This window comes from Centruroides vittatus, unplaced genomic scaffold, assembly GCF_030686945.1.
Source record: "Centruroides vittatus isolate TY-2023 unplaced genomic scaffold, ASM3068694v2 contig_874, whole genome shotgun sequence".
NCBI lineage: Eukaryota > Metazoa > Arthropoda > Arachnida > Scorpiones > Buthidae > Centruroides > Centruroides vittatus.
Genome location: NW_027122566.1, coordinates 2314107 through 2329264, shown reverse-complemented (window position 1 = coordinate 2329264; position 15158 = coordinate 2314107). Strand labels below are relative to the sequence as shown.

The following is a 15158-nucleotide window of genomic DNA, read 5'->3' as shown; positions in this document are numbered from 1 at the left end:
AAGCCTTTTTCAAGTTTTTTGTATCTGTTGTTGGCCTCTTGATACTAGATTTACTGCTTGGCATTTTCGTCTGAAAAATAATGGGACTTAATATTTTAAAATGGTGATTATGATGTGTTTCGAGGTACAAGATGCTTGTGCGTTTCAAGATAATACAAGAGACTGCACTTGTTAAGAAAAGTAAATTTGTTGTCTGTAATTGATGTTGAAAACTTGAAAATTATTGCATCTTATCTCCATCTAATCCGTGAACTAAAACTAACGATTTTCTCTCTGACGATGTCTGTTGTTCTCAGGAAACTAAATATCGACATCAAAATTTTACTAAGACAACAAAAAACCTTTTGACCACAATGACGTCTACAGAATACTGACTACCCTCCTAAAAATTTTATTACATAACTACCTGTAACAATGTTACCAGATGTTTTGACTGTTTTCTGATAGATGCCAAAAAGTATTAACCACGAACAGGGGCGGATCTATATAGGGTCTAATAGGGCTTAAGTCCTGGGCCCCAACAGGGCCGGATTAATCCACTTTGGGGCCCTAAACATTTTTTTCTTACCGGGCCCCCTCCCTCTTTCACAAGAAGGAACATAAGAACACATTTTCTTTAGATTTTAGAATTCGTAATAACCATATAAAAAGCAATATATTTTTGTATATTTGTTTATTATATACAGTTGTCCAACAGAAAAGTAAACTATCTTATTTACAAATCTTTTCGAAATAGACAGTTTGACCGGGCCCTTCAAAAAACCGGGCCCTAGACATTTGTCTATGCGATAATGGGCCCCAAGTGACAAGGGCACACAAAAATTGAATTGTTATTATCAATTTTTAATACTTTTTCATTAACAATGAGCACTTATCATATAGTAAAAAATAGTTAATAATATAATAATAATGATAATTTATACAATTATTTGTTTTATTGTAATCAATATAAAGATTCTTAATCCAACAAAACATGTGGCCCCATTGGATTTCAATAAGCCCTAGGCCCCGAAAAACCTAGATCCATTCCTGATTACGAAAATGATTCAAGGTGCACTATGCTCAAAATACCAGTTTTATTTGCTTTATGTAGATAAGGAATGCTACAAGGGTTTTTAACATACATATCTTAAGTTATTATGAGACCGAATGATAGGATGTCTGGGAGTTGGGAATATATTCAAAATATTCAGACTACACTAATAATAAATCATTTGTTACTCTGAATCTGAAGATCCGATCAGGGAAAGAAACCTGATTCCTTAGAACGTTAAGCAAATGTCTTTTCAGTGTCAGTGATCCAACTGGTTTAGCAGCTATTGAAAATTCCAAAGCCAGATGATATTTATGAATTTACTCTTCGATTGCCATAACTTTTCGGAATAAGTCTCAAATGCTTATTTCAAAGGATTTAGAATAGAGTAGGCGCTAAAAAACTTCGTGAAAGGTCACCATTTTATTAAGTACCAAGCTGCCAAACTGCACATTTTTTATATTTTACTTAAATCAGTGCATTTGAATGTCACTAATGCCAAATAAAATTTTACAAAAGAATCACACTATAGCGATAATTAATGTTAAAACAGTATTACACAATTCATAATTAATGGTGTCGTTGATACAACTGCAATGACGTGACATCCTGCTGGAACAAAATAATCAAATCTTTCTCTTCCATAAAACGTGTCGGTTTTATAATTCATTCTCCGCCAATGTCTACTTTCACAATCGAACACAAGTTTTCAGTTCATTGAAAAGAACGAAATCTTGGCTCTGATCCATCATTAGCGAAGATCGTTTGCCAAGTTTCTATATTTTAAGCATTCATAGAAGTTACATGAATGAAAATAAACAAGACAATATGAATGAAGTTGTAAACAGATTTAGAGCAGATAGAAGTCGTCTGCAATTTTAGTGTATAAAATGAAAACTTTTAATATTAAAAATTGCAAAAAAATTACGTTTTTACGTTAACATTTATAGTTTTTAGTAAAACTGTTAAATATTTCGTTGATCGGAGATTTGCCTATTAATTTGATGTTGAATTTTGAATCGCATTCATACTGAATCTCTAAATACTTCCATAAATGTTATTCTCGTCTTTCTTGTCTTTACAAAATTAGTTTATAAAAAAAAGAAATAAATTTATTTAAAATTCAAATTATTTTTATTTGAAATCAATTTATAATTTTCACGTATTACTTTTCGAATGTCTCACTGAATACAATATTCTTAATAGAAAACTTATTTCTATCCATTTTTATGGATATTTTAATGTTTTTGAAAGGTTTCGCTCTCGACAGATACTTCACACACAAAGTATTGTCACGTCTGCAAATGAGAGCGCGTTCGATTAATTCCTTTCTATTATATAAGTATGGTTATCGAAATATTTTTGTAATTAAGTCAATGGCTATCTCATGTAATTAATTAAAAATTTGCATATTTATTCAGCAAAACTTTCATAGTAAAAAAAAATGTTTATACATTTTCAAAACTAAATTTCAATTTGGAAAAATATAAAAATATATTGTCGCATCGTTTCGCTAACATTTATATTGATTTTCAATACGGGAAGAGCATAAAAAATTATGGTATGGAGATAATATAACTCTATTTTAGTCAACATTAATCTCTTCCAAAAATAAATTTTGCTGACGCCCATAATATTTACGTCTCGATATTTTGAAATTAGAGAATTACGCAATCTTTATTGTTATATAAGTTTAATTTTTTTTAATTAAAAAAATATATACGATTTATTATATCAATAGATACGTTTTATTTATAATAAAAATTTATTACATTAATATTAAAAAATGTTTCATGAAGCATAGATGTCGCTATTAATAACTATTAATTAATAAGTAACAGTTACTGACCTTACAAATAAGTAATACTTAATTGGTTAAAATTATTATTATTTAATAAAATAAAATACTAAACTTTTATCAAAAAATATTTATATCTTTAGTAAAAAAAATATATATATAAACAGTTGCTTAATTTATTACTTATTTTGCATACATTATTCATTTTTAATGTAAAATTTTTAAAAATACAGTTTATTTTAAATAAAATTTAAGTATGCAATATTATTTTATTACTTAATATAGTTATAATTAATTAAAGTACAATTAAATAAAATATTATAATTCCTTTTTTGAAAAAGTGGAATATATTTGACAAAATCAGATGGCGCTACTTTACTTCCGTTATAGAGTGTCATTCTGACAAATAAATGTAAATTTAGAGCTCTTTTTAAGTCGTTTTTTTGATTAAATTATGACGAAATTTTATTAGTAATTAGTGAATTTTTGAAAGAGGATGTTATTGTGTACATAATGGAAGAAGAATTTAGAGAAATTGATCAGAAAAATTCTTGGGCACTTGTGTATCAAGTAAGCACTTTATATTTTTTAATTATTGAAATAAAGAGCAAATTATTACCCATAAAAACATTGTAACTATATAACTTGACACCGTAATTTTCTTTTCAATGAATGACATGCTGAAAAAATCAATTAATAAATGTATTCTTATAAATTTCATTATTACAGTTTTATAAAATCTGGAATGTGTAAACTCAGAATGGCTTAACCAAATATATTTCGTTGTTCGTCGTTACATTATTCTATTGCGTAAATTTCTCTACTCAAATTGCTATTTAATGAATTTGTTGAAGATTTATACCAAACAATTACTTATTGTTTGAATATAATTAAAATTTTATAACCAATTCTCAAAACAAGGTTAACATAACTTTTTCTGTAGCAAACTTTAAAATAGTAACCATTTCTTTATGTAACTGTCTTATATAAACTTAACAAATATTGATTTTTATATGTAAATATTAAAAATTTAATACCCTTTTTTAAGAACTATATTTCATTATGTATTTTTGATGCATTTGACAAAATTTTCATCTGTAACTTAATGTGAATCAACAAGTCATAAATTTATGTGAATAGTCACATTTGTATTCATATGAATGACTTGTTAATTCCTGTTCGTATTAAAATGTATACAAATACAAGTAAAAAGTGTAAATGTATTTATAAAGCAGCAATATTTCATAGTGAAATGAGGAAAAATAATTTATTTAAAGTGCTCTAAGATCTAGTATTGGATAATGTTTTATTCAATATATAAAGTCAAATTTGGTCATAATCTAGACCAGTGATTCTCAACCTTCTTAGCTCCGCGACCCCCCCAAATTGTAAATATAAATAAAATTAATATTTTGCGTCCCCCCCACCCAAAGGAATAATAACAGTAAGCCTTACTATTACTAATTGAATTTTGACTGTACAGTAGAACCTCTATTATCCGGACTAATTGGGGATGAATGTAGTCCGGATAAGGTAAAATCCGGATAATCGAAAACAATAATAATTGACAGTGCATGTAGTATGAATAATTTTTATTTGTCTAGATTTACATATAGCTTCAATATTAAATTATTTTTTATTAAGAAATTCAATTAACGATTTTTGTTTAAAGCTAGCTGTTCTTTTTGAAGCTGCTAAATTGCGAATACTTTTAAGACATAAGTTGTTCTGAGTTACACTCGTCTTAGCTCTTAAACCACTTCATGGCAACATCTAAGCACTGAAAAGCTTCAGAATATGTAGGACCAATATTTCTTCTTCGTCTTCTTGATCTTGTTCATCTAAGGCAGATATATCTTTAATTATTTCGTCATCAATCAAAATTTGGAATCCAGGATCGTTCACATCGCAATTTAACCACTCGGTTGCATCTTCATCACATTCGGCACATATTGAAATTTGTGCTATTGCTTCCGCAATGTCTCCTATACTACTTTCTACTGTGTTACTGGAATTTACTAATGGTCTTTTCAAAATTTTGTTCCATGCATTCGATCGCGTACGTACAACAGTGTCGCAATTCGCCAAGTGCAAATCAGCAAATTCGTACAATTTTTGTTTTATTTTGAACAATCCAGATAATCGAAAATCCAGATAATAGAGGTCCGGATAATCGAGGTTCTACTGTAATTATAAATGTAAATGTTTTTAAATATTATATAATCGCATTGCACTAATTTTATACATTAATAAAATACCGACAGTATAAAAAATGTAATACAACTATTCCTATTATTTTATGTCGCTGCGTTTATAGCGACAGGTATGAACACACATGTATGACATGTACATACACGAGCAATTTACAAGTTTCAACTTGATGTGTACATGCTCTTTGTAATTTGATCTACATATGGAGAAAATTTTAAATGAAAAACGAATGAAACCATCACATTAATTTTTTTTTACATGTGTACTTATTGTAAGTAAAATGTTAAGTTTATAATAAATGATTTTTTTTCTCATAAAATGATTTCGTTATTGTCTCGCGACCTCCCTTTAATATCACGACGACCCCCATGTTGAGAAACACTGATCTAGACAGGAATCAAGTGTATTTGCTTACTATAGGCCTGTGTTTTTAACGATTTATCCCATATCAATAACAATGAATGTAAGGAGTAACAACATGACTACATGTAGTAAGTCCTATTTATTTTTTTTTTAATTTAGGATAAAATAAAATATAGAAATTTTTAAATAAACTGAAGAAATTGCCTTTCAAAATTTAATATCATTGATTCATCTTATCAGATTAATTCTGATATTAAACTGATGATAATTGAAATAAGTGGCATTTTTGTTCCAATAATAATTATATAGATGGCTGGATGGTTGAGACAACATGGCCACATTGCTGGAGGCAAGAGGCATGATTGGTTAGTAGAGTAGTGGGTGATGGCTAATGGATAGATGCCACCTGACTACTCTAGGTGTTAATCTAGCCACCTACAGTTCTTTTTCATTAGAGAAATAGTATAACAACAGTGGTTAAAAATATTTCCTTTTTAAAATATGTATAACTAGTTTGCTATTGTACTTTTAGTATGTTTTTAAATAAAAGGAAAGCACTATGGATTCATAAATTTGATTTGTCAGATATTGTTGAGGGAATTCATAACTGTTTACAAGAAGGTAAGGCAGTGCAATGACTGTCAATTATCTCATGTGCAAAATATCATTTATTTTTGAGGAATGTGGATAATAGTCTTGAGAGGACAACTACAAATTTTAGACAGACTATATCAGCAGAATGAGGATTACAATTAAGAATGCAAAGACTTGCATATTATTAGATTTTGCCTCATAATACTTGAACATAAAATTTATATAGACTGACTAAATAAATGTATAATAGAATGTCTTTTTAAACTACAGATATTTTAGTTATAATCTATTGTAATATATTCTTACAATGTTCATAAATGGTAATAGTAACAAAGAAAAAACATAACAGTGCAAATTAATATAATTTTTTTGTTTTATTGTAATATAAATATAAGAATTGATTTTAGTGCTTACTAACAAGCAAGATTTCTTTCATGATGGTAGATGAATTAACAAAGAGGACTGTTTGAGTAGATATCCATTAGACTACTAGTTGCCAGGCTAATTTACCTGGAGGATAGATGAGTAAGGGAACCAATGTAGCTAGCTCAATTTTAAAAAATATGATAGTTAATCACTTGACAATACACTGGGCATTTAAACAACCTACTATAAAGATAGCCTTCCTTATGGTGTATCACTGGGATTAGATATCAAATCTGGAAATTTGAGTAATTTGAATAAATTTAACAAACAGAGAGAGAGAGAATATTTTTGAATTTGAACATATTTAATGATTGTTTAAATTATTTTATCTAGACTAGATTTTCTTTCAAATCTAAAAGTATAAATATACAGATTTATGATGATATATGTTATATATAGATTTATGTTAATATCTTGTCATATAAAAGGAGTGGATCACTACTTACTTCATACAAATTTTTAAAGTCACAAATATTATTTTAATATTAATATTTATTCCTTACTATTTCTAATATTAATTTATTAGGCATTTTGATACAAGTTTGATAAAAATATATATATATTATTTAAAAATACTAAAATTGTTATTGTTTTATTTAAATGAACATTAGAGAAATTTTTATATCCAAGTACAGTAAAACCTTGATTTCTTACACTAATTTGGATAAAGGGATGTCTGTTAAAGCCAAAAGTCCATTATGTAATAAAGTAGGTTCTCCAAATGCATATATTAAAAAATTGACAAATTAATTAGTTCATCTGTTTTAACTTAAGGAGATAATTTGTGATTTAAAAAGTATGTATGAGAAGTTTGGTTTCACAGAAAAGTTTTCTATATGTATTATTGCTTATGTACTCCTCATAGTTCTGATACCGTAATAAACAAGTACACAATCTAAATTGAAATAAATGAACAAACATTTTTTGGAAAATAAACTTTAATTTATTTAACTAAATGAATAATGTTCTCAAAACAAAATTTAAATTTGACAAAAACACAAAAAAAATTTCTTATTTGTCGTTGGATGATGTGTGGAGACACTTTAGCTGTGGCATAAAGTTAATTTGTCACTCTTGGATTTGAATGAAATAACCTGTCAATTCAATTAATTTTAAAATGCTTTTATATTTAACAAGATGTTAATTTTCACATATGACATATGGACCAGAAATTTTCTATTAATTCAAAATTTCTGTACTCCAGTGAATTAATTTAGCTAAGCATATCTGTATTGAATGGATACTTGAAATTACTTCATGCAATTTTTTAAAAATCATATTATGATTGTGTTTAAACCTCCATTTTTTGAACTTACAATGTAATATAAACAATCAGTTTTATTTTGTATATCATGTAAAATTATGTAACAACTTAATTAGTAATCAGATTATGATTTATGCTACTTTTGTTTCTGAAAATTAACATTTGCTTCTGTCTCTTATTTTGTTGTTTCCTTTATTTTATATCATTGTTTCTGTTCAAATTTGATAACTGTTTTATTCTTGTACTGTACATAAATGTAGAAGTACATCTCATATCAAAATTTTAGTAGTGTTGATAAGATCTGTGATTTTACACTTGTACTAATTTTTTTTTTTTAATTTTGTAGAAAACAACAGTATATAAATTTGCTTACCAAATTAATACATTATTTAAAATGTATCATATAGGTTTCAAAAAATTTAGAAAACGCATGACTTTACCATATTAATGCAAAATTTAATGCTTTTTAAATAATATATTTGGTAAATTTATTGTTAAAAATTTTTATTGTTTCCAAAAAAGTAATTTTTGTTTCAAATTTAACTTAGTCACAAATCAGTTTAGACTATTTATTTTTTATTAAAAATGAAAAATTTTTATGAATAAGTCATTACTTTCCCTCAGTTATATATAACAGCCAGGAAAGTATGGCAATCATTCAAAAAGTGATCCTTCAGATTTTTACATTTTTGGGCTCAGGATCTTTTGAGTTTTTTGTATTTTGAAAAATACAAAAAACTTCAGGGGTTTTTTCCTGTATATATGAGTGTGTGTTTGAGTGTTTAGCATGATTTTGTTCCCCCAGCTTTGAAGCTTATCTCCTGTGATTTTTCTTCAAAATTTCTGAAATTTTTGCAGGGAAGTTTGTGTATTAGAGGGATTGATACTATTATATTTTGTTGGTGAGGAGATAGAGGGGATGATATGTCATATCTCAACTTGGGTCAGGCCTAATGAAGATTTTATTTGTTATTAGCATTTACAATTTTTTATAAAACTCATCCCTACCATCAAAATTAAGCTCTGCCATTTTATAATAATATTTTATTAAACTTTTTATATAAGATTGCACCACATTCAGTATTAAATGTTCCCAGGAAAGTTAATCAACTCAGTGCTGAATTTTTATCAGTTTTCTGCTTTTATTGTGATGTTGCTTTTGATAAATGAAATAAGCAAAACTTATCTTACAGTAACATAAGTCCAGGCATTTATTATAGAAAAATTTTTCCAAACACAGGCATAACTAAAGTATTTGGCATTTGGAACTTTCTTTCTATTGATATTCCCTATAAGTAATGTTAAATAAGGATAATTAGATTTATAAACAATATGGTTCTGTTGCAAGAAAATTGCAACAGAACTGTAATTGATCAGTAATCAATGTATTAACTAGATGGATTCCTATTTAGTTTTTTATAACCTTTTTAAATACGTCAGGATTTTTTTTATTTCTTCTATTGTAATAAAACCTTTTTAATTATAGGCACTCGGGCACTGAGTACTTGAGAACTTAGGTACTTAAATCTTTCTACAGCATTATTGAAATATAATATAATACAAAAGAATAATAAGTAAAACATGAAATGTTGAATTCAAAAATCATTTAAAGAGCAGAGTTCTTTGATTTCTTAAAATAGAGCTAATTGTTTATTCATGCTGATAAAACAATCAATTAATATAGTTGTTTTTCTCTATTGAAATAGTGTTGTGATTCTTGCTTTATCTTTAGTCTTTCCAATAATTGATGGAAAAATTTTAAATGACTGTTTGAGGCTAAAGTGATTCCAGATTGAATGTGTAGTTGTATTGCATAGGAGTTCAGATGTCAGGATGTTGACATTCATTCCACTTAAGAATTTACTTTCTTATTGCTGTGAGAAGGAATGAATTTATTACTTTTCACATGTAATTTTAATGCAGACTTTTCCTATTTTAACTGATTTTTAACTTCTAGCTTTATTACTTTTTTCAAGAAAGACAATTTTGTTATTGGTTTTATATATTATAGAAAATATGCATACTTTTAAACTGAATAATTTGTGTAAAATTATGTACTTTTTAACAAATGAAGAAAAAGTTCTTAGAATAGTAAAAATAGACTAAGTATTAATTTACTCTTTTTTTTAAGATAGATCGTATCCATATTAAATGATGATGATAATCATTGCATTATTTAATAGTTTAGTATTGTTTTTGATAGTTTGATCTGTAAAAAGTAATTTTCTTTATAATTTTAATCCAACAGTTTCTACAAATTTAATTTGTCAAAAAAATTTCTCTATTGAATATTAAAGTAGCACTTGGTGAAACATTCAATTTTATTATTTTCTTTAATAGATGACTTAAAAGTCACTACTGTAGAAAACTTCTATAAAAGTGTTTTACAATAGATATAAAGTAAAATAATATTCTCTCATAAGTTAAAAGAATGACAAAATAAACATAAATTTTAAAATTGAATCAGATAATTTATTAAGAAATATTTGAAATTATATTCTGACAAAACAATCAATAGGTTACTTAAAGGTGAATGATATATATCAGGTGTTTAGGAAGTCATTGTGTATTTCAGTGAATGAGATGATAAATTTCTCAATGTATTAATAAACTGTAACTTGAAATTTGCATATTTATGCAAGAGGATCAAATCCAAAAAACTTACATGAAAAAAAGTAACGATTACTTTCTTTTTTCATCGAGCACTGATTCAGCTATTTTAAATTTATTTATTTACCAATATGCATACTGAGTTATTTATAGTCATTTTTATAAAATTTTCTGTCATATTACTCTTAATATCCATGAATTTCATTTTCATGTGACAAATTGCAACAAATACATATTCCTCTACATTTACTATGGAAGTTATGGATCTGAAAAGACGATACTAATATTAGTAACATTTTATTATTTCTTTGAAATCAATCTGTTTCACCAAAATATACAATGGCTTTATACCCTGGTAAAATTATTTTCTTATAATCTTACCCAATACTAATAAAACATTAACTACTAGAATTAAATACAGGTATTCCTTGCTTAATGCAGGATTTGATTAACTCACAAAATTAATTTTGGTAATCCCTTTTTATACGTGGCAGAAATTTTAATTAACACAGCTTTAACAGCTGTCTTTACTTAACATGGATTTTTTTTTGGCAAATAAGGTGTTGGTGAATTTGCTATTTTTGTTTATTATTAACTGAAAATTTGTTCTAGCAGGTGGTGATTGTTTGGTCGAGTACAGAGTTACCACTGTGTTTTGATTAATGCAATTTTGATGTGTGATAGCATTTGAGAGATTAATTAACTGCATTAATCAAGGGATACCTGTATAATATCTAATATCTATAGATGCAATGCAACTATGATATACACCTATCCCTCGATTTACACGGAAGATAGGTTCCTGAGAAAAACATGTAAATAGAATTTGTATCTTTTTGAATGTAAAACTGTGTAAATCAAAGTATGCAAAAAACGCATAATTTCGTTGTTTATTAATTATGAATTTTTTCAATTTTTTAAAGGTACATAAATCAAACAAAAATATTGAAAAGCAGAGAAAAATATATATTCTTTTATTAATTAAATACAAAGTACAAAGGAACAAAAAATAAAATCTGAAAGATTCATAAAAATGTAATGTAATTGAGTAATGTAATATAAAAAATGTAATTAAAAATAATGTAATCGTTTGTTACTTATAAATATGAAAAATTATTAAAATTTTCTGGTTTAAAACTATGTGCAATGAATGCAACTTCATGCGTATGGGGGAGTACCCTATATCGGTTTATCAGTTACTATTTGACGGATTGAAATAAAACTGTCACCTAGTATCCTAAATATCAACTATAACATATAATTAAGGTGGATTGGAATATTAGAGAGTAGATTAGAGTTAAAAATTGTTCCTTTTGATCATAGCCGGTTTATTTTCTACATTTATTTTTTAAACCATGTAAAAGCGAAAACGTGTAAAAGAAGTACCGTGTAAAACGAGGGATAGGTGTGTGTGTATATATATATATATATGTTACAGTCAAAATCTTAGTTAGTTAGAATTAGTTAGTTAGGTTTTAGTTAGTTAGTTAGTTAGTAGTTAGTTAATTAGTTAGGTTTTTAGTTAGAATGCGTTTTAACCAGTTGAAACTAGTTTATACTGGATGTCTTTGTTAAAACCCGTTTTTGTCTAGTTAATTTACTGCTGTACATGTTTTGATTTTAGATAAAACTAGTTTTAACTTTTAACATTAGTTAAAACTAATTTTAGCTACATAAATATGTTTGGGGGAAATAAAGTTTATGTATAGTGATTTGGGGGAAGATGCCTAACATCATGCTTATAAAGGAAATTATAGCGACAATTTGGGTTTTGGAGGCCTCTAACGAAAATATTATATTCTTGAGCATGTTTTTCAAATAAAACTTTGGAGTATATGAAAAATAATTGTATATTGTGTTTGCAAAGACGACTTTTTTACTGTCTGGCATTTTAGGCATCTCACCCTAAGTATCCGGGTGAGATGCCAAATGCCATTAGGGTAAGATAACAAATATAATTGCATAAAATTAATTTTCAAATATCTTAACCAAATTTAATTTATTGCATATGTAGTACAAAGTACTTCATAGTAAGTATAACAGTGCAGTATAAGTATTGTTAAGTTTCCGCCCATTCTAACATGCTCTATAGCTAGCTGAAAGCTTTTTTTCAGTCCAAAAAACTTTTCAAAAAGTCCTTATATAATTTCTATGCATATCCTGCAATAAAACAAGAAAACAAAAATTTATTAATTGAATTCCAATATGCCTATTTTTAACAAAAAATAGGCTTGTCACCCCATGAAAAATGTGGCATCTTTTCCATTTGTCAGGGTAAGATGCCTATGTTGTACGTGTTCTAGCATGTCTGATCGGGGTTGGCAGTAGCTCACAATGGAAACTTTAGACCCTTAACTACATCAGATTAATTCTGCAATTTTTAATAAATTCTATTTTAACTTTTAGTTTTAAAATGATTCTAGAAACATTTCACAACAAAAACTTCGTTCATATCTTGCTTTTATTCTTCTCAGATGTAGAAAATGAGATAACAGTAGCAAACTACAGCTTTCCGCACTCAATATTAGCCCAACGATTCATCATACAAACACACGACAATATCTGACGTCACCGTTTGAAAATATCAAAGTAGGCATCTTTCCCTGCTTACCATCTTACCCTGAATCACTCTATATGTTGCAGTCAAACCAGTTTTAGTTAGGATGTGTTTTAATTATTTTATACTGGATGTCTTTGTTAAAACCCGTTTTGTCTAGTTAAAACGGGTTTTAACAAAGACATCTAGTATAAACTAGTTTCAACTAGTTAAAATGCATTCTAACTAAAAACAGGTTTTGACTGTAACATATATATCATATATATTAAATGTAAGCAGTGGGGGAAAAGACAGCCAAGGAATAACAAACCATAAATGTTGAATATTATCTTAGTCAACAGTGTGTTTACAATATTTTATATAATTGGAAATCTACAATTTAAAATTTTAAGTTACCAGTGGACATTGCCATATAGCAATATCTATACTTCTATAGTATGATCTACAGTATCAATAAAATTGTTTTTTAAAATTAAATAGGCCATACATTAGTTTAGTTTGTATTGTAGTTAATCAAGGAATAATATTGAAAATTGGATAAGATCATACATATAAACAGCAGATATGTCCAGTGTTTCATGGGTGAAAAGTAGAAATTAGAACAAATAACTAAACTTTTAATAAGATTTTTATATTTTAGACCAACTCAAATCAATAGCATTATTCTGGTGAAGCTTCCAAATCCAGAAGACACTATACTCTTTGAAATCATCACTAATTATTAATTTTTCAAAATAATCACACATGTGAGAAAGGTAGTTCATTCCAAATAGCTAAGATTTTTATAAATATAGAAATTCTTTAGTTTTTATAACAAATATGTAACAAAATGTAAAACATTGCTGAATTGTTAAATGTTAATTACAAGTCTTAACATTTTAAACAGACATTAAAAATGAAGATTTTGAAGTTTTACACAAAATACCACAAATGTTTTGAGGTTATCAAAATCAAAACGGGCAAGAAGTGCTATTATTTGAAATTTTTCAAGTGAAAAATATATGAAAAGTGCAAGTTTGATGTGTGTGAAGAGAGTTAAAGGTATTAGTGTCATGTACAAAAAAGCAAGTTGTCAAACTCCAGGACTGCACATATATATGGACTGTTTATTTTGAAAGTGGTGCAAGTCCATTTTCTGCAGTTTAATTAAGCACTTGGGCTGTCCATAAATTACATCCTGCATTTTTCTTGAAATTTTTACTCCCCCCCTCCTATTGTCCCAGTTTGTCCAAGTTTTTGTAACCCCTTCCTCTCTTTGGATGTCCAACATAACTCAACCCCCATTAAAACCTTCATCACTTTATGAATGATAGATACCATAAGTAGAAATGAAACATACAAGAAACTTTATGCATTTTATTATATTTATTTCAAACTGTATAAATTACGAGCGCTTAGTAGAACCGATGTAAATGAATTCTTTGCCATCTATTATCCATTAGAGGGATAGAATACACTCCATACATTCTGTTGAGATCCGGAGGGTCCTTGCAATTTTTTAGGATGTCGGCTACTGTGGGACCTCGTCGATACACTATCTGCATCTGCTGTCTCTTTGCTATTTCTCCATATACTCTTCTAACATATGGGTTGTATGTGACAGGAAGTCTTGTTGATTCGTTTTTGTTAGCGCTAGAAAAAAAACCATGTAATGAAACTAAATGAAAAGCAGTGTCTAATGGTAAGATCAAAATAATGATACTTATCATAAAATAGTTTAAAAATATGTACTTATTGTTAATGTTTAGAATAAACATTTTATTTCTTGTTATTATATATATAAACAAAATCAGAATAAAACATAATGTGTTTCAAGTGAAATTGAGTTTTACATAATAATAGAAATTTAATGAATTGTACAGTTCAATAATTATGAAAGTGGTGTAAATCCATTTATGGCCAAGAAAAAATATATTAGTTTAGTTAAATTCATATAGAAGTCTTTTAGAAATATGTAAGTTGATTGCATAAGTCATAGAAACATTGTCAAACTTAGCACACTTTATTTATATATTTGAATCAACTAAAATGCAAATGTTTAAATATCTTGAAAGAAAACATAAACACCACTTTCAAAATAAATGATCCATATGAGGATTGACCAGAAAGTAAAGAATGTTCATTAAAAAATAAGAAAACTATCATATTTTATGGCATATAAGAAACAATTTTTGTCCAAAAAGAAGGATCAAAATTTGTCCTGTCTTATATGTGAAGTTACAATCTCTCATAGGCTAATGAATTTTCTAAACAGCCTTCATGGGTTACAGGTAATCTCTACCTAGCCAGGGGCAGACTGGCC

The 15158-nt window shown here is 27.4% G+C and overlaps 1 protein-coding gene across 1 annotated transcript in view; it reads left to right on the top strand.

Moving 5' to 3' along the window:
• The first annotated feature begins 3202 nt into the window (after positions 1 to 3202).
• The window catches only part of Ptp61F (Protein tyrosine phosphatase 61F), a 32320-nt gene continuing 20364 nt past the window's right edge, over positions 3203 to 15158 (top strand). The window contains exon 1 of the mRNA XM_067279472.1: positions 3203 to 3401. Within this exon, the coding sequence (XP_067135573.1) occupies positions 3345 to 3401 (57 nt within the window). The 5' untranslated portion in view covers positions 3203 to 3344. The remainder of the gene's footprint in view (positions 3402 to 15158) is intronic.